General features: G+C 48.1%; 2 protein-coding genes across 15 annotated transcripts in view; one reads left to right on the plus strand and one right to left on the minus strand.

The window, feature by feature from the left end:
* ZNF605 (zinc finger protein 605) overlaps positions 1–17,977 on the minus strand; it is a 49,846-nt gene extending 31,869 nt beyond the window's left edge. The window contains exons 1-6 of one of the 14 annotated variants that reach the window (XM_070629437.1): positions 17,899–17,973; positions 11,593–11,756; positions 11,394–11,490; positions 9,256–9,360; positions 2,458–2,578; positions 2,002–2,094 (exon numbers count right to left, since the gene is read on the minus strand). In XM_070629437.1, the coding sequence (XP_070485538.1) occupies positions 2,002–2,094; positions 2,458–2,578; positions 9,256–9,270 (229 nt within the window). In that variant the 5' untranslated portion in view covers positions 9,271–9,360; positions 11,394–11,490; positions 11,593–11,756; positions 17,899–17,973. Of the gene's footprint in view, positions 1–753; positions 843–2,001; positions 2,095–2,457; positions 2,579–9,255; positions 9,783–11,393; positions 11,531–11,592; positions 14,394–16,761; positions 17,137–17,728 lie in introns of those variants that run through there. The other 13 variants (XM_070629433.1, XM_070629431.1, XM_070629430.1 and 10 more) reach the window with 13 other exon arrangements.
* Positions 17,978–18,032: 55 nt separating this feature from the next.
* LOC103560097 (zinc finger protein 850) overlaps positions 18,033–20,084 on the plus strand; it is a 57,473-nt gene continuing 55,421 nt past the window's right edge. Inside the window, 1 exon segment of the mRNA XM_070628026.1 lies at positions 18,033–18,301. The gene's annotated coding sequence lies outside the window, so the exon portion shown is untranslated.

The following is a 20,084-nucleotide window of genomic DNA, read 5'->3' on the forward strand; positions in this document are numbered from 1 at the left end:
GATCCTAGTCACACACACACACACAAATCTCTCAAATACAATGTCTACTTATTGGGCATTGAAAATTTTAACAGAAAACAGAATTTAAATTTACAAATTTATAAAAACATGAACTTTTAAATATGGAAATATGAAATATACCCAAGGAAGAGTGATCACAACCAAAAGAGACTGGAGCAATTTTCAATCAAATACTGGAGAGCTCAATTTACTTATTCAACAACGATCTACTGATTATCTACTATGTGTCCAGAACTTGATCTAGCAGGTCAGAGAAGACAAGGAGGTGCCCCCATCAGAGGGCTTACAACGCAGGAAGACAGAGACCAATGACACATGAAAGGAAAAGATGAGCACACACTGTTGAGCACTATAAGGGAAGAAGCATTGACTAGGACGCAGGTCAACGTGGGATATCAACCCGCCCTCTGAAAGATGAGCAACGTTAGTTTTCAGTACTATCATTACATTTAAAAAACATTCTCATTCAAGATCATTGCCTGAATCACTGAAATCAGTAGCTTCCCCATCATTAGAGCTACTTTTGGGAAAGTTCTCCAGATCTCAGCACCAACTTTTTAATCAGATTTTTTGACATTTTAACTGAATTCACAATCTATATATGATGCTATCAGTGGAAATTATTCCAAACTACAAGAATTCTTTGCATAACATTAGGATTTTTTTTTAACCCGTAAGCATATTTGTCTGTGATTTCCACAATACGACCATTTATGGATATTTTACACTGACCTTTTAGAGGTTGTTCACTTTATGATGATACTCTTTACTAGCTCTTATGGGGCAATATTCCCAGGAAGTACTCTGCAAGATGAAAGATTTGGCAAGATCTCAAATTTAAGGGACCTATTCTTTTTCTGCAGGATAATTTTTTTTGGGGGGGATAAAAAAGCCTCATCTAATTCTCAGATATATCAGAATTTCAGAGGAAGAACCAACTGGAGCTGGTGATACGGAGGAAAATGAAAGGATTAATGTGTTGAGCTACAGGAGTGGAGAGGATCATACTAGCCACTGAGATGAAAACGACTGTGGGAAGAAGTTTGGAGATTAAATGCCACAGTCGTATGTAGACATAAAACGTGTCAGACCCACATGAAGAGTAAAAAAAATTGTTTCCTGAAATGTAAAAGTAAATAAAATAAATATTTTAAATTAAAATCAAATCAAGAATTAAGATTAAGATATATATCCAAATTAATATATTAAATGATATAAAACTGGGTAGATAAGATATTGCCATACCATGAGGTTCTTCAACATAAATGGAGTTAAAATATCACACAGCAGGTGGTGGGAGTCGTACACCCAGCAGACTACCTGAGGGGATGCATGAGAAGCCTGAGAGAAGCTGAACACCAGATGCACCACAAGGATGCACTGGAAGCTGAATGCAAGTCCTTGGTCTGCACAGAGCCAGGGAAGAGGCAGAACTCCACACTTGCAAGGTATTCGATTTTTATTCTCTATCCATGGATTCACCTTCCACTCTCTACAGGTTTAAAACAGAAATCTGACAAATTAGAGGGAGGAAAAAAATAAATTAAAGGAAACTCAAAAGTAATCAGTGGTACCCAAAACAAGAACACTTTATGAATTCTTAAAGAGGAGGAAAGAAGCCTGCCTCTGTGGGTTGGACGGGGGCAGGAGACAAGGAAACGGAGACTGAGGAAGCTAAGAACCCCCTGATCCAAGAAAGCAAGGTCCTAAAGGACTGCCATCAACCTGTGCCACCGTGGAGGTGAGAGGGGGTCTATTTCATCATCAACTCCACACACAGGGGACTCACCCTGACGTGGGGACCAGGATACAGAGTACAGCAAAATTCATGGAGAGCTCATGTCACCAATCTTGAGTCAACTCTGATGATTTAGGAACTATAAACACAGTTTTATAAATAACATTTCAAAAGTGCCAGCCTATCATTAGAAACCTGAGGTTCAACTTCCCCTGTGGGCCATACACCTGACTGTTGCTCACCTGGACAGCTGTGGTTTAGGATCTCTTCATCTGTTATCCACTGCTCTTCTTGCTCCAGCTGGAAAACGGCATCAGGTTTGATAATTTGATAACCTGTTAATTGAAAACACAGAGGACGTGGACCCAGTTGCTTGAGCTAAGAGACTGTTAAACATGAAGCCTATTTTACTACAAGGGCTATAAAATAAAGCAAGTGAGGGGCCAGCCCGGTGGTGCAGCGGTTAAGTGCACACATTTTGCTTCAGTGGCCTGGGGTTTGCCAGTTCGGATCCTGGGTGCAGACATGGCACTGCTTGGCAAGCCATGCTGTGGCAGGCGTCTCATATATAAAGTAGAGGAAGATGGGCACAGATGTTAGCTCAGGGCCAGTCTTCCTCAGCAAAAAAGAGGAGGATTGGCAGCAGATGTTAGTTCAGGGCTAATCTTCCTCAAAAAAGCAAAAAAGAATATGCTTACCCAAGAAAGCTAGATTGCTATAGTTCTCCAACATCACGTCTCTGTACAAGTTCTTCTGAGTAGGGTTTAGTAGCTGCCACTCCTCCAAGGTGAAGTCCACAGCCACGTCCTCAAACGATATCTAGAAAAACACAATCTCTGGTAAATTTGAGGTGGTTCTCACTGTGGAATACAGACTTTCTTCTCTGTAGTGGTGGGCAGCCTCCGAGTTGGCCCGCTGATCTCTAACTCCTGGTATTCAGGCTTTTGTGTAGTCCTCCCCTCTTGAATTGGGGTGGACTTACTGACTCACTTCCCCTGAACAGAAGAGGGCAGAAGTGAGGGGTGTCACACACAAGAGCAGGTTAAAAAGACTGCGACTTCCCTCTTGGGAACGCTCTCTCACTCTCTCTGGGGGAACCCGGCTGCTGTGCTGGGAGGCAGCCCTGGGGAGAAACCCATGTGGCAAGGCACTGACGCCTGCCAACACCCACATGAGTGAGCATGGAAGGGGACCATCTCCCTGTTGCACTGGAGGTGGCCACAGCCTTCTCAACTTCTCAATTACGGGGTCGTGAAAGACCCTGAACCAGACCCACATGGTAAGCAGTTGGCAGATTCCTAATCCACAGAAACTATGAGATAAATGTCTGTGTTTTCAGCCACTGACATTTGGGGTAATTTGTTACACAGCAATGGATAACTAATATCATATCCTAATCTTGCATTACACTTTGAGAGAGAAACAAAAATGTTATTAAAATATTTACCATTATGAATTCATTCATCTATCCACCCATCTATCTGCTGAATAAGAAATTGGAATAGGTTTTTTTCTAAACAAGCACAGTGTTCCTCAAAGGAAGTGCCACTGGTATTGGGAACAATTTTAGCTGAGCAAGATCTCCCCAAGCAGGGTGAGACCTCAGCCTGCCTGGCCCCCACCAGCCAAATGACAGTAACTTCTCAGTCACTGTCAAACCAAAACCACATCCACATATCTAAAACTCTCCTCCCTCGGGGATGGTTCTGCTCCCAAGTTGGAACAATAGCTAGCTCCTGTAGACGTCTTCTAGAACATGGACACTGAGCAATTAAGGTTCTCAGCACTGTAACAGGTCCTAGAAATACAAAGATGAGTAGAAAAATCATGTTCTTAAATATTTTTCAGTCTCCTCAGGCCAGTGGCAAGAAGGTGTTACACGGGCCACGAAACCAGTGTATACAGGGTATGGGGGCCAAAGGCCAAGGAGGCGGAACAGCAAAATCGACTTGGAGAAAGACGACATGTTGCAGGATGCACGTCACCTGATTTCAGGTACGACAAGGTGGTATTAGTGAAAGGACAGATGCACAGGTGAACGGAACAGAACAGAGAGCCTAGAAACAGACTCCTACAAACACGCTCAGTTGATTTTGACAAAGGTACAAAAGCAATTCCATGGAGAAAGAAGTCTTTTCAACAAATGGCGCTGGAACGACTGTATACCCATAAGCAAAAGATAAACCTCAACACATACCTCACACAAAAATTAACTTGAGGGGCTGGCCCCATGGCCGAGTGGTTAAGTTCGCGTGCTCCACTTCGGCGGCCCAGGGCTTTGCTGGTTTGGATCCTGGGCAAGGACATGGCACCACTCATCAAGCTGTGCTGAGGCGGTGTCCCACATGCCACAACATGAAGGACCCACAACTAAAAATATACAACTATGTACCGGGGGGTTTTGGGGAGAAAAAGGAAAAATAAAATCTTTTTTAAAAAAAAATTAACTTGAGGGGCTGGCCCTGTGGCCGAGTGGTTAAGTTCGCGCGCTCGGCTGCAGGTGGCCCAGTGTTTCGTTGGTTTGAATCCTGGGCGCAGACATGGCACTGCTCATCAAACCACGCTGAGGCAGCGTCCCACATGCCACAACTAGAAGGACTCACAACGAAGAATATACAACTATGTACCAGGGGGGCTTTGGGGAGAAAAAGGAAAAAAAAATAAAATCTAAAAAAAAAATTAACTTGAAATGGATCACAGACCTAAATGTAAAATATAAAACTATAAAGCTTCTAGCAGAAAATATGGATGACCTTGGGTTTGGCAATGAGTTTTCAGATAAAACCCAACACATGGTGAATTTAAGAAAAAAATTAATAAATTGGACTTTTTCAAAATTAAAATTTTTTCTTTGTGAAAGACATTGAGAGAAAGAAAAGACAAGGCACAGACTATAAGAAAATATTTGCACATGACTTATCTGAGAAAACACTTGCATCCAGAATAAAGAACTTTTAAAACTCAATAATAAGAAAACAAACACCACCATTAAAAAAACGGGCAAAAGACCTTAATACCTATTTCACTAAAGAAGATGTACAGATGGAAAATGAACGTATGAAAAGATGTTCAGCAGCATTTGTCATCAGGGAAATGCAAATTAAAAACTATAATAAGATACCATTACATACAATAAGAATGGCTAAAATTTTAAAAAACCCTGACAAACGAGGATGCAGAGCCAACAGCAACTCTCATTCACTGATGGTGGGAATGCAAAATGGTCCACGACTCTGGAGGACCAATTTGGCAGCTTCTCATAAAGTGGAACACAGACCTACCAGATGACCCAGCAGTCCCACTCCTGGGATTCATCCAAGTGTACGGAAAACTTACGCTCACCTGAGAAGCTGTGCTCCAATCTGTACGCAAAGGAACACAACTGCTGAACACTGGAAGCAACCAAGGTGTCCTTCAAGAGTGAATGTGTAAGGACACGGGTGTCCACACGGGACACCACCCTGCGCTAACCACTCAGCAACAAAACAACAAACTGATACAGACAACATGGACGGCCTCGAGGATGAGTGAGAGGAGCCAGCATTGAAAGGCTAGACACTTATAATTCCTTTATATGACATTCTGGAGAGGGCAGCTGCAGTGACAGAGAACATGCCAGCTGCTGTCGGGGTTAGGGATGTGGGAAGGCGAGACTCGGGGAGCTTGTTTGCAGAGGGAACTGTTCCGAGTCCTGGCTGTGATGTTGATTACGTGAATTTGCACACATTTTAAAACTCATAGGAGGTGTCCAGCTCCTGGCTCAAAACAAGGATTTTCAGACCAAACCACAGGCAATTACAAAGGCTGTGCGGGAGGCCTCACAGGGGAAGCTGCCCTCCCCACACCCCGGATCACAGCCAGTGCACTAGGGGCTCCCCAGGACTGTTATTCTGGTCCCCGTTACTGAACGTGCTGTGGTTTATGTACACCCGGGTGAGCCTTTGCCCCTAGCCCTGACGGGAACTGCCATAGTCAGGGCCGTTACAGAGGGGCACGTGGGAGACTGTGAACCTGTGCCTCACGGGCCATAACTAACACCACAGACGAGCCTCAGACCAGCACACAAGACGAGCCCTTCTGTGGGGATGAGACATTTGGATAAAAATAAGTTCTGCTCCTAATAAGCTTGTTGTTACCCAGGTGGATGCTCACCACAAAGGCCCCTAGGAAACATAACCGACCGCACCTGTCAGCTACGCACGGGGACTAAAACCGCCTCCACCCCGGAGCAGGCAGTGACGAGACTGGTCGCCTCTTGGGTCCCTGAGAGGAGGGCCTGTGGAGATCAGACACTGTCCTGGACTGGGCCTATGCGTGTGTGCTGCCACTGTCATCAGAAGATGCTGAACCAGCACTAGAGAGCTGTCTGGCCTTCCAGACACTGGCCAAGGCTAAAATCACTGCCAGGGACAGGTTCCCCTGCCAGCAGGCCAGGATGTTCTTGACAGGTGGATTTCACTGGGCCTCCGGTCCTGTCCCGAGGGTTTTGCTGGACCCTGACTGCAGCTGACACTTTCCTGGGATTGGGATAGCCATCCCTAGGGTTCCACCCACATGGGCCACATGGTCTAGGCCCTCCAAGACCACCCCTGTTTCCTGTCCAGCTTTCCTGAATTCACTGCAGCTAGAATAAGCCCAGATTTCCCACACAGCTGAGCAAGTGTTTTAATGGGCAGTGAAGGCCAGACTTCAGCGGCTGACGGGAGGGGTCAAGATAACCCAGCCTGGATCACACAGCTCGGAAGAGCAGCCTGGAGCCCCAGGCAGCAGTTGCCCAAAAGGGCCCTTCTCACTGGGGCCCGAGGGAGAAGACATCCGGTCTTCAATTACCTGCCCTCCTTTTACAGTCACTGAGCTCAGCTCCCCCGGGACACTGTGAACACCTTCCATCTCCCAGCATCTTCCTGAAGCCTCAGTGAAACCATTTTAAAATCTTTTGAAAATTCAGGAGTTTTGGCTAACCAGTTCTTAAACGTGATGTACTTTTCTGGTTCAGTTACATAAAAATATCTGTTCCTCCTGCATACAGTCTTTCCAGACAAAAGGTATGAATGGAAACAGGTAATTTTTTTAAAAAAGTTTTGATTACCAAATGGGACACACTGATAATAACAGAAAAAACAAAACCCAGCACCCTAGGAGGACGGGGGAGGGGGAGACATTAATGATCTCTGTTCTTCAGACCTGCTCCTGAAAGCTTTCCCCTCCCCCTGGAGAAAAACAAAAAACAGAAGACACAGCTCCCCTGCTGCCTTTCCAGGCTCCTGTGGATGCTCTGGATTTAGACTGACTGCTGAGCCGACAATGCAGCCTCCCGATGGGCCAACTCTGGGACGGCAGAGGATGGCCTCAGCTCCTGAACTTTCCAGGAGGAACATTTCAGATGTGGTCCACATCTAATAAAGTATGAACTAATAAGCTGAGGTCATGGACAAACAAAATGGTTTGGAACTGCCCAGGCAGCCCCTCTAAAACCAAGGACCAAACTATATTACTCAGACTAGACTAAAACCCCCGGGGCAGGAGGGCCACAATGGAAAGCCACACAGCAGCCCTGTTAACCCTTCTGATTAAAGTCTGCTTGGGTGCCCTTACTCTGTAAACTCTGTTTCCAGGAGGACCGCATGTGCCCTCCGGGACTGCACTTCTGAGGTGTGTACCCCAACCATCGTGACACTGTCTCACCCTGGAAGGCCTGGAGGCCAGCTTCCACTTACTGGCCAGAGGCGTGCTGTGCCTAATTGATGCCTTGTGCCAGGCCAAAAAGATTCATAGAGAAACCTGAGAAGCCTCCTAAGGGGCTGAGGGCCCTTCTCCTGACTTGGAAACTGTCACAAGCACATTCAGTCCTGAGGCAGGCCTGACCACCCTGCCTCGAGTGGCCTCTTTGTGGCACTGGCCCTTGCTGCCTCAGGTTAACCAGCTGGTTCCTGTCATAGCTCCTCAAGTCTGACCTGTTCGAGTCCATGACAGGGTAGCCTGCTTCCCGTGCAGGTCTGGAAAGATCCAGTGGTGGAGTTGAGGAGTCTGGCTCTTGGTTAAAAACCTCTGTGTGAATCTTCAGGTGCGACCACCTGGCAGGCCTCATGGGGAAGCTGCTCTCCCCACACCAGACCTGCACACCTTGCCCACAGGCTCTGAAGGAACTGCAGTTGAGGACTCAGGTCCCCTGGCCGGTCATGATCTTATGCACCACACGTCTCTTTATCCGAGGCCTTCGGCAGAGGGCTTTCTCAGGTGCCTCTGCCAAGACCTCCTAATGGCGGGCAGAGGAGAACCCTGAAGACACTTCCCCCACTCCGACTCAGAACCCACTACTCTTCCACTCCTGGCCCTTCCCCCACTCCTGACCCCAGGGACCAAAGAAATGCCAGAGCCTCCTGTTCCTCTTGCTCCCTGGGCAGTGAACGACCCCCACATCTGTGCTGATCCACCTGACCCTGGACCAGTGCACTGCTCCCTGGGGAACTGGAACATGGTTGTGCTCTTGAAGGCACCATCGCAGTAAGTGATTCAGGCTCCACTGTGACTTTCATTCTGGCTGTTGCTTTAATCAGCTGCTCTGACACCTGGCCACTCAGCTCGCTCTCAGCTCAGCTGAGCTGCCAGAGAATTGGACGTCAGAAAAGGGGAAGTCAGTGTTGCCATATGTCAGTTCAAACAATAGAATTTTTAAAAGAAAGGAAAGGACGGAGGGAGAGAAGAGCGAGGGGAGGTTAGCTAGGTGGACAAGAATTGCTCTGAAAGGTGAAGGGACACTGCAGTCCGTTTCTGGAATTGAGACAGTCAGGAAACAGAGCTTAGGACTAGAAGGAATAGGAACAAAAGGCAGATACCCTCATGTCCCGCTTTTGCCAACAGAAGCAAATACATTTCCACCTAAAATGTACCAAAATTCCAACTGAGAGGAGGCTTATGGGGGCCATTTGACGGTTTTGTAATAATCAGTCCAGGCCCACTGTTCCCATCTCCCCTAACTGTGTGTTCGGAGTTCCCCCTGAGCTTACACTGAGGAACTTGGTGAGAAACAGCCCTAGGAAATATGCTCATTTGTCGCAGGATTTACATATTACAAGGCTGCTATTTAGGACTTTGCCCACTATATCATCTACATACATAGCTGTCAAAATGTTTTCTTTATGTGCAACTGTTAGGAAATGTTTGCTTCGGCTGAGTAACTGGTCTGCTTTTTGACAGAGGGACCCATGTGACTATTCCTGTTTCCCTTTTTGACAAGGCTTCTGGAACAGCTGGGGAGGCCTGCAGCTCCACCCGAGTAGTGAAGGGCCTCATTCCTTACCTGTCTGGGCTCCACTTTAAGGCTCTTGCATGATTCTGCAGTCCACTCTGTGCTTCTTTTGGCATCTTCTTTCCCAAGTTTGTATTTTCTGATTATGTTGTAAATGTGTTTAGATCTTTCCTGTTGGTTGTAGAGGCTCCTTACGCCTCGTCACATGCACAGAGGAAAACTGCTGGAGGATAAGCAAGTAACTCACCTGTGACTCGATCATGTTCTGCTGCTCCTGGGAAATCTGCTCTGTTCTGTGACTTCGCTGTGTCCTGACGCTCCGGAGAAAGGCCTCTGGCTGAAGGTCTGTAAACTGACAATGTACCCCCAGGCCTGAGCCTCTTCTTCCTTATCTGGCGTGAGTTATCTTGTTCCTGAGAGCCACAGCCTGAACATGCAGTGGGAATTTTATTTTAGACGATATAATTAATTTGGGGACTTAAATCTTGGTTCTCTTCTGGGAACTAGACGCGTTGTTTGCTAGACTCAAATCAGGGCTGGTGGGTATAAAACAGGATACAATGTCAGCTTCTGGCACGTCTCATTGAGCCTGACACCATCTGGGCCAGGTCTGCTCCACACAGTGCACTTTGCAGCACTGGCCCCATCTGTAGATGCTGGACTGAAGCCACCGCCTCGCTGGTTCAACCAAACACGCCCAGGGAGCATCAGCACACCAAACCGCTCTGCAGACACCTCACCACAGTCTGCAAATACAGTCCTGGCTCACTCCTCCTGTAATATTTCCTGGGGTCACTTAAATGAAATTGCCTGCACAGGTGCTAGATAACAAAAGGCAACTCATTTCCAGGCAGGACGGTTAATAGAAAATGTCTTTTAGATCAAGACAGTAAAGGAGCCTGGGGTGCTGGCTCTCCACTCCAAAACCTGCCCCACAGCAAGAGGCAGGCACAGATGCGAGGACCTCACAGAAACGCACACAGACAGGAGGAGACCCCGGGGGCGCAGGCTGCGGGAGGCGGACTACTGCAGGAGGACCAAAGTGAGCAGAGCGGCCGGCAGGAGAGACGCCTGAGGAAACTCTCACAGTGCTTCCTCCTTAGCTCAGGTTGGGACAAACACTGCCTCCCTTTCCCTCAGAATCAGCAGGAACAGCCCAGGCCACAGGTTCCCAAGGGGAAATCAAGGCAAGTCTAAATCCCTGCTGAGTTACGGAATCACGGACATGGCAAGGGCTGCCTTTGGGCTCTACTCATCGCCCACGCCCTCCGCACCAGGGACCTGCTCCTCAGCCTGCTCCTTTCTGAGGCTCTCTGATCCCCGACTGAGGAGCTCCTGGGAGGGGTGGTGGGACACAGGGCTGTCCCAGTGAGTCTACAGGGGCCACACTGTTGGCTCTGGGGCCCCTTCCCTCCCTTTTGCTTCAAAGGCCTCGCCTCAGCCCTTCCCTAAGGCAAATTCGCTGTGCAGAGCAGCCAACACCTCTGGGGGAGTAGGAGCGCAGAGGCCTGGAAAGGTAAATGCAGATTAAAAATGAGAAAAACATCAATTCTCCCTCGGGCGGAAAAGGGAGAGCGACTCCCCTGATCCCTATTCAAAGAGCATTTACTGTAGAAAACCTGTAATTATAAATTCTTTCTTTGTCCCGTTGAGGTGTACATAAATCCTTTCTAAAGCTAAATAAGGCTTGTCCAGTTTAACAACCCAAGAATATCTTTCTTAAGGACCTGGGAGCTCTCAGAAATCACCAGAAGACACACTCCCATCTCCCAGCCTCTGGGAGGGCAGAGCCCAACGAGCCTGACATTGGCACCTGGCTCCAAGTTGTAAAACTATCTCCATCATACAGATGGGAGGAGTGCATTTTTCCTCTGGATAAAGGCAATTAGCTACCACAGATGGCCACCCCAATCCCCAAGGAAATTCAGCATGAACTGAGTGTGACCCACGATCATTTGTCTTGAGATCGTGTGTAATGGGTTGTGTCTGCCTGGCTGTAGAGCAGGGTGAGGCTTCTCCCCGTCTCTACAATCTCTTTAGCGGATTGCCTACGATACTCATCGCATTCTGGCTTAGTTTTTAATAAATAATAAAACTATTTTTCTTTCTCTTCTACTTTTGTGGAAAGGTTTTCTGGGTTGGCAGATTTTAGTTTTAATTATTTCCCCAACAGGCCATATAACCAGATAACTGAGTACAACCACTATTTTAAAAACTTCTTCAATGATTACAAACTGTATAGCAGATACAATCTTAGGCAGAATTATTGGAAGAGACAGAGCAAGATTTAAGATAAGCATAAGAAAGAAAAAATACTATGTTCTGATGCAAAGTGATACAAATACACCTTAAATTTCTTCACAGCTCATGGATCAGGTCACTTACATTCAGCCGGATATGAGATCAGAGCCAAGGACTCCACGGGCACAGGGTCGCACAGGGGTGTTAGTTGCTTCATAAGAATGCACCTGAAAAGAAATGTCTAAAAAACACAGTAGCCATTAAACTTGGGGACAGAGGGACACATTCCACCTTTCATAGCAACCCCACCAATCGAGATTTGTCTATTGCTTGTGGTCTCCACCTGTGGTCCAGGAACGGTTGCTGAGCACCTCCTAAGCTCCTGGTGCTCCCAACTCAGTTTCCACGTACTGACAGGCCACGAGGAAGACACAGTGTGGTGGACAGGTCAGTGGATACCGCTCCAGAAAACAGTGAGCAAGGAGAGAACGTGGTACCTGCAGAAGACTGAGAGCAAGAATGCGCTGTTTGGAGGCTCTGTTCTACCAAACAATGGGAAAGGCACCTTCAATGTCGATGGACACAGAGAAAGATGGACAGAAGTGTCCACTCATCTGCTGCAAATGAGGGGAGAAAGTTACGCCAGGGTGTCACCCAACTGCCAGGTTTTGCCCCAGGGCAGCTAACAAGAGTGCAGCCAAAATAGCAGCTCCTTCAAGGCAGTTACTACCCACCCCGAGTTGGGTCTAGTCTGGACACAGACTAGACAAGCCTGCTCTGATCGCCACCCGCTCAGGAGCCCTGCACTGCACAGTCAGCAAAGCCTGCGCCTTGTGCAGAGGGTGAGCAGGAGGCAGGAAGGAAACACCTGAACGCTGCTTAGCATTGACCTGGCCATATGGACCACCTCCTGTCATCATCCCCTTGAGGGCCTTAAACGTCTCCCTCTCTGTCAAAAAGAGAATCAAGGGGAGACTAGTCCCAAAGTGAGGGTCTTGTGGGGCAGTCAAGAACCACAGTCAGTCTGAAAAATAGGCTGGACTTTGAGTTTTGACCCAAAGTAGTGGTAGAGGGCAGAGCAAGGGCGTCCAGGGCAGGAAGAGTTCCTAGGAGTGGGAAGCGAGAAGAGTGACGTGGTTCTGCTACTCAGGGGTGCAGACATAAAAGGTCGGATTCCCCGAGTGAAAGTGGACACTTTCTAGTCCAATGTGAAGAGTTCCCGGGGAGGCAAAATTTCTCCTCTACCCTTCTAGGTTCTTCTGACTGGTCTAAGAAGGAAATTGACATGAGACAGAATAACAGGAGAAAAACTGACAGAAGTTTAATAACACGTATCCCTCCCACATACATGGGAGAGATCCAAGAAAACTGAGTAACTCCTCTAAATGGCCCAAACCACCACCTTAAATATCATCTTCAGCTAAAGACAAAAGATGTTGGGGGTGGGAGTCAGTTATGGGAGGTTGTTCAGTAAACAAGGGTACGGTTGTAATGCAGACTTAAGTCTCTGCCTTCTCCGTTGACAAGTTTCTAGAGACTGAGTTGTCCCCCTCTTCCCGGTACAGTGAGGGAGACATCCTTCCACGTGGAGACTTCCCTTATAAATGTAAATATCTCTTACAAAAGGGTAACTTCTCAGTTTTCAGAGCTCCTACCATGTCTGCTGTTTCTTAAGATAACCAGCCTAAAAGAATCCTTATGCCAAAGAGACATACTTTGGGGTGACAAATTCTGTTCCCCTACGGAGTGCAGGGCTTCAGGACAGATCTCTCAGGAAAAAATGTCCTGAGAGAGTAGAGAACAACATCCAAAGGAAAAGCACCTCTTTCCGAAATGCCTGGGGAGCTGCTCCAGGCTCCAGGGCATGGAAGGGGGTCTCAGAGTCCAGGAAGCCCTGAGAGGGCTCTGAGTGAAAGAGAGCCCATGGTTATGGCTCTCCAGACCTGGGGTCCCTGAGACAAGGCCCACCTGTCCTGGAAGCTTCTATTTAGTTTGGACCCCTTCTGGGTTGATGCACAGAGCTTCTCTAGCTGTCCCCCTGGAAAAGGCAACATGCTGATTGTCCTAACATTCACAACAGTCACCTTCAGGATTCTGACATACTCCCGCACTCTGCTCTCACATTGACATCAAGTCTCTCACACACAGACGCACGTATACATCCATGCCCTTACACTGCTGTGCATTGGTTTAATATGATTTCAAATCCACTCGTTTATGATTTGTTTTAATCCATTCGTTTATGACAAAGACAAAAAAAAGTTGTTTCGATAGAAGAACGAAGTAAGTTGTGTCAGGATGTCATCACCTCATCTGTTGTCTGTAATAGGAACTCAGCAGCCCAGTTGCTGAGGGGTCCCCCTGGGGGTGATGAGTAAGAACATGTGTAGAAGCAATAGGACAAACGGACATTTAGACTATGAATACTGAGAGTTAGGATTATTCAGGAGTTTCGGTCTGGGCAAGGCTCTCCTTGCTGACCTAAATCAACTCTCCGAAGACCTTGGGGCATTAGCTCCCGCCATGGTAGGGGCGGGCGACCCCCCTGCTGGTAGTGGTGACAAACCTCTCAGGGTCCCCATGAAGAGTGGCCTGCCCACCAACACTGGTGCTGTTGTTCCCTAAAAACAAGGACTTTTCATTTTCGTTTTGTGCTGGCAGCTGGATGTCAGTTCTCCGTTGGTCAAGTCAACTCTCCCAAGGGCCTAATCGTATAAAAAAAAAAGGCATACTCGAACTACACTTGGACTTTATTCCTTTCATCTCCCCTTGCCTGGAACAACAGCGTGATTAACCTATAGCTGGTTTGGTCTATGTTGTTTCTTTATTGGCTTATTGAGAGACGTTATCCTCTATGCTATTGGCTTGTGAAACTATTATAAATCCCAGAGGGAACCTGTGTTAGATAAACTATTGGCAAAGAGTTTCAGTTTCTGAGCATAACTTTTCCCAAACAAAACACACACATATATACACACATAAATACTCACACATACACACACATACGTTCACACATACACACACACACACTCTCACTCTCATTTACTGGCCGGAAAGCAGCAATTTGCTGAAAGCACTACTACAGGCCCTGTTCTGGGCACACGGGTCTGTGCCCTCCAGGAAACACCTTCTAGGATGGCAAACAGGTAAACAAGTAAATAAAATAACTTCAGACTGTGAGAACGCTCAGAATAAGTTTTAAATGTGACAGAGGAAGGGGTGAATGAAAGATGCTCCTTCAGCACAGCCAGAGGCGCCCTCTTGGAGACGACTTTTAGCTGAGGTGAAGAGGAGAAGGAGCCCGCTGTGGAACTGCAGGAAGACCACGCCTGCCAAGAAGCCTCAGCCACAACCGGCTGGAGCTGGAGGTGGTGCAGGGAGAGACAGGCGATGAGGTTCAACAAGCCAGGCGGAGGACCTTACAGCCAATGGGGCTGCTGAGAACTCCTAAACAAGGAAAGATTCAAGTACAAGGAGCCGTCACTGACCAACAAAGCACGTGCTGGGTGAGAGTGGTCGAAGAACGTGGCTGTGTCACAGAAGTCACTACTTGAGAGTCCTGCCTGAGCTAACACACGACCAACACTCACTCACAGCCACCCAAACCTGCAAACACCACCCTCATAGGTCCCACAATCACCAACAGAGGTCCCAAAGACGGCCTCAGCACACACAAACCCCCACGGACCTTGAAATGACCAAACCACACTGTGCCAATCCATATACCATCCCAGCCCATGCACCAACCCTCAGGACCCTCAAAGCCCCCAGTCACCCACAATGACCACCTGAGAAGTCTCCAGCCCCTAGATCACTGAACACAACAAGCCCTGCACAAACTCCAGACAACAAACCACCGAGACCCACAAACCCCATTATCACTTACCCTACATGCCTATCACCTTCCCAGAACCCTGATTATTGATTTCACAGGCCATCCCTCCAGGACCTTCAATCGCACATGCTGTGGATCCCCAATAATTCCTCTAGCAAAGCCTCCAAGAGGCAGCCCCCAAGTGACAAAACCAATCTACAGGAGCACACGAGTCAACGAAACCCAAAGTCTCTCCACAGTCCTGCCCTGATCACCCACAGGACCCTTTATTTACGGTCACACGATGCTCTCCCTTACTCAGTCCCATGCACGAGCCACAGTCATCCCTACAGGCCCCTTGATTGATTATCACTAATCACCGATTCCCACGGGTTCCTAAACTCTGATGCCAAGAAACCTCATCACTGGTTCCACCAAACCCCCATTTGTTAATCTCCACAGCGTCTATTCATTGACTAGAAACCAAACGTGTGAAGCTCCAAACACTGAATCCCAAAGGGCCTCCACAGACCTCTCTGATCACTCCCTCCTACAGGCACCCATTCACTCATCTTAACAGGTGCCCTAATCACTGTTCTCAGAGCCCCCTCAGGCTTGCTATCTCCCATCATCACCAGCCCCCTCAATTAACCCCCATCACTAACCTCAAGGGATCCCCAATCCTTTATCACACAGGGGCCCCACCATTCACCTCCATGACATCCCACCCAGTGCTGACCCACCATTCACTGACCACCACACAGGGCCTCCAGCTCTGCACAAACTCTGACACCCTCAACCCCTCCAATGACTCCAATTACTACCCCCAGTGTCCACCTACTCACAACCCCCAACAGGCCACCCATCAACTTGTATCCTGACCCCTTGTTACTGACATACAGTGCCCCAATCCCCGATGCCTCAGTTACAAGAACCCCAACACAGGCCTAAACCACTCACCAGCCATGGTCACCCCAGTCATTCCCCTCCACCGAAAAAGCTACCATTGGACTGTCAAATAGAAAACGAATGCAGGGCCAGCCCTGATGCCCTAGTGGTTAAGTTTGGTGCGCTCCACTTCGGCGGCTGGGTTCCACTCCTGGGAGTGGACCTACACCACTCGTCTGTCAGTGGCCTTGCTGTCGTGGTGGCTCACATACAACTAGAGAATGATTGGCAACAGATGTTAGTTCAAGGTGAATCCTCCTCAGCAAACCGCCCCCCCCACCCCGAAAACAAATGCAGTCTTAGTAAGGAAATATTTTATTCCAAAGGGTTATTATTGCAGGGTGTGCCTGTGCTGCAATGGGGAGAACACTGGCCCGAGGAGGTGCTAAGCATCTTTGCAAGACAAAGAGTTTTTTTGTTTCTTCTACAGAAGGGGGTAACCAAGGTCAGAAGAACCAGGTGTGGGGCAGCCCGTGAAAGGGTGGGGACCAGACAGTAAACCGGAGAACATTCTGCCCGCACATTCCCAGGAAGGGCTGATGCCACTCAAGCGGTGGGTAGACTAAACCTCAGGGAACTGGGGAAGGAGAGAAGCTTGACCAAAATCTACTTAACAAGCATTTTGTTCCGACTGATCAGTGGGGAGGAACATTTCAGCTAATCACTGAAGAGACAATGAGAATTCAGAGGGTTGGGGTCTGCCCTTGTCACAGGCCAGCCAGGGTCCAGGCGTGAGTCCTATCTACTCACATCGAGAAGGGGATTCTTTGCAGCAGGCTGCTTCCCAGGAGCACAGCGCTCAGGTGAAATCCAACGCTAACACAACCAAGAGGCCTTCTAGGCAACAAAACCCTCAGTCCGACAATTCTGAGGCCTCTAAACACCCCCAAAATGTTCATTCTTTCTCACTGGCCTCAATCGCCGAGCCAAAAGCATCCAAATCATTGATCACCAAAGTCCTAATTATTCCTACCAACTCTCAACCTGTACCCCCAACGGCACACTCCCCCCACCGCTCTCCGGTCACTCCAGACAGCAGCCTCAGGGGCTCCCTCACTCCCAATTCCGGCTGCCTGGCCCCCAGAACTGCCAACCCCTCAAGTCTAGACTCCCCCCAAAGCCCCTTCCAACGATTCACCCCAGAGGGCCCCATCAATCAATTAATTCCCTCCACTGGCTTCACCACTCGTCCCCTCCCAAGTCCCAAGTTATCGATCTTCACAGACACTCTAATATCTTGACCCTCAGTGTCCCCAAATCAATCAGCTCCACATTTTCCTTCACACTCCCCTCATCCTCCCCCACCACGGGTGCCCCCGCCTGACCCCCAAATCTCTCTCCTGACGCCCACACTCACTGCCCCCCACACCCACCCCTACAGACCCCCACACCCACCCCTACAGACCCCCACTTCCCTAAACGCTGCCCTAACGATCTCGCTCTCTCCCTCCTCTACGCCGCCTCCCGCGCCCCCACCCCCGCGGGCCCGTCCACTGCCTCCACCACAAGCCCTCCTTCCCACAGCCTCCCGCCCCCACGACCCCACCCCAAGGCTCCCCCCGCAACCCCCTACTTCCCCCCCAAGCCCCCTCCACCGCAGCACCCCCCACGGCCAGACCCCCACCCCCACCCCGACCCCCACCCCAAGGGCCCCTTCCCCGCAGCCCCTCGTCCCCACGAGACTCTCGCCAGCGCCGCCCCCACGGCCCCACCCGACCTGGACCGGAAGCGGCGCATGCGCCGCGGGACGTCCTCCGGGGCCTTCCTCGCACTGGCCTACAGAGCCGGTTCGTGCACGCGCCGCCGTCACCGCAGGACCCAGCCGGACACAAAGGCCGCCCCCGCCGCGCAGCCTCCCCATCCCGCCCCCGCCCTGCACAACCTTACCCCGAGGCCTGCAGCACCGAGATTGGTGCGGTCCCCCCGCGGAAGCGTCCGCCCAGAACTACATCTCCCAGAGCCCCGCTCGCTCGGGAACTACATCTCCCAAAAGGCTCTGCGGCGCGCCTCCGGAGATTGACAGTTTTGAGGTTTCCGGTTATAAAGGCGCTGTGTGGCTGCCTGGGGTGCTTGGTTCAGAGATCTTAGGTGCAGCCGGCGCTGCCCGCCGTGTGTTTTTGAGCGCCTATAGATATGTCACCAGGAGGAAGCTTATGTATCCTTTCCATTTTTGATTATAGATCAGAGTAATACCCCCATAGCTGGTTCTTCAGACCCTTCAGATTGGGGATGGGACCTGTTCTCTTGGTTTAATTTGGGTAAAAGTTGGCTCGTGGCTTGGAAGTCTCTGGTGCGTAATGAAGTCTTAATGGTGTCTGAGGGCTTTATTACACTCATGAGATTCAGAGGGTCTTTCTTCAGTATGAATTCTCTGATATTTAACTTGAGAAATAACTAAAATCTTCCCTTATTACTAATAGTTAGAAGCTTTATATCTAGTGTAAATATCCGATATTTATTAAGAGGTGACAATTAAAAGCCTTTCCACATTCATTGCATTCAGAGAGATTTTCTACAGTGAGTTATCTGTTGTTGAGTAACGTTTCTGCTATACATGAGGGAATTATCTTCATAAGGTTTGATTCCAGCATGAACTTTCTGATGTTGATTTAGATTTGTGTTGTGGCTAAATTATTTTTCACATTTAGATGTTCATAAGGTTTCTCTCCAGTGAGAATTCTCAGATATAATCTGAAACATGAAAGAACAAAAATTCCTGCTTTGATTTCCTATTTTGTAAGAAAGAAGACTTCTATACTAAAAGTGGGGTGTTTAAACTTCAGATGATGTCGATTGGACATGAATGGCACAGGCAGCTCTCAGCTATGGATTTGCAATCCAAAAATTGGACAATAACAATGAAAATTAGATTTTTTTCTAGGCAACTGAGAAAGAATAGAGAAGGTAAATCAATGATTCTCACACTTTGGCAAGCGTCATGTTCACCTAACAAGTTTATTAAAAATACAAAGGTCCAAATCTTGTCCTCTGAGTAAAGAACAAATGTTTTAACAACCTGGTTAGGTGATTCCAATGAATCCTAAACTTTGAAAACCACTAGATAAGATAAAGGGAAATACATATCTTCCTCAGCTTATGATGGGGTTATTTCCCGATACCTATCATAAGTTGAAAATATGTGAAAAATGCATTTAACACATCTGATCTACCAAAATCACAGCTTAGCCTCCCTACCTTCACCAAGCTCAGAACTCTTACATTAGCCTACAGTTGGGCAAAATCATCTAACATATAGTCTATTTTATAATAAAGTGTTGCATATCTCATGTAATTTACTGAATAATGTACTGAAAGTGAGAAACAGAATGGTTGGATTGGTACAGAATGATTATAAGTGTTTGTGATTGTAAATTGTTTCCCCTTGTGATGACGTGGCTGACTGGGAGCTGTGGCTCAATGCTGCTGCCCAGCATCACAAGAGGGTATCGTACCACGTATCACTAGCCTGGGAAAAGACCAAAATTCAAAGTACAGTTTCTACTGAAAGCATGTCACTTTGACACCATCATAAACTCAAAAAATCGTTGTGGAACCATCGTAAGTCAGGGACCATCTGTAATAATATAGGAAGATATTATGAAGTTAAGGAATTGGAGAGTCGATTTGGAATCATATTCTTCACTGTACATCTCCAATCATGTGGTTAGGTGGTGAACTCTCTCCCACAGGTCTCCAGTCCCTCCAACCTCCAAAACATTCTGTATCTGTTTTAATCCTTATCTTAATATTGATTTATATCCCTCGTGCTAACCAAAAACCTTCAAGGCCTTCCCAGACCTCTCCCCTGCAACCATACACACTTCATAATGACAAGAATAACAGGGGCTGGCCCTGTGGCTGAGTAGTTAAGTTCACACGCTCTACTTCCGTGGCCCGGGGTTTCGCCAATTCAGATCCTGGGCGTGGACAAGGCACCACTCACTGGGCCTTGTTGCGGTGGTGTCCCACATAGCACAACCAGAAGGGCCTACAACTAGAATGTACAACTATGTACTGCGGGGCTTCAGGGAGAAAGAAAAGAAAAAAAAGCAAAGATTGGCAATAGATGTTAG

This window comes from Equus przewalskii, chromosome 7, assembly GCF_037783145.1.
Source record: "Equus przewalskii isolate Varuska chromosome 7, EquPr2, whole genome shotgun sequence".
NCBI classification, from domain to species: Eukaryota; Metazoa; Chordata; class Mammalia; order Perissodactyla; family Equidae; genus Equus; species Equus przewalskii.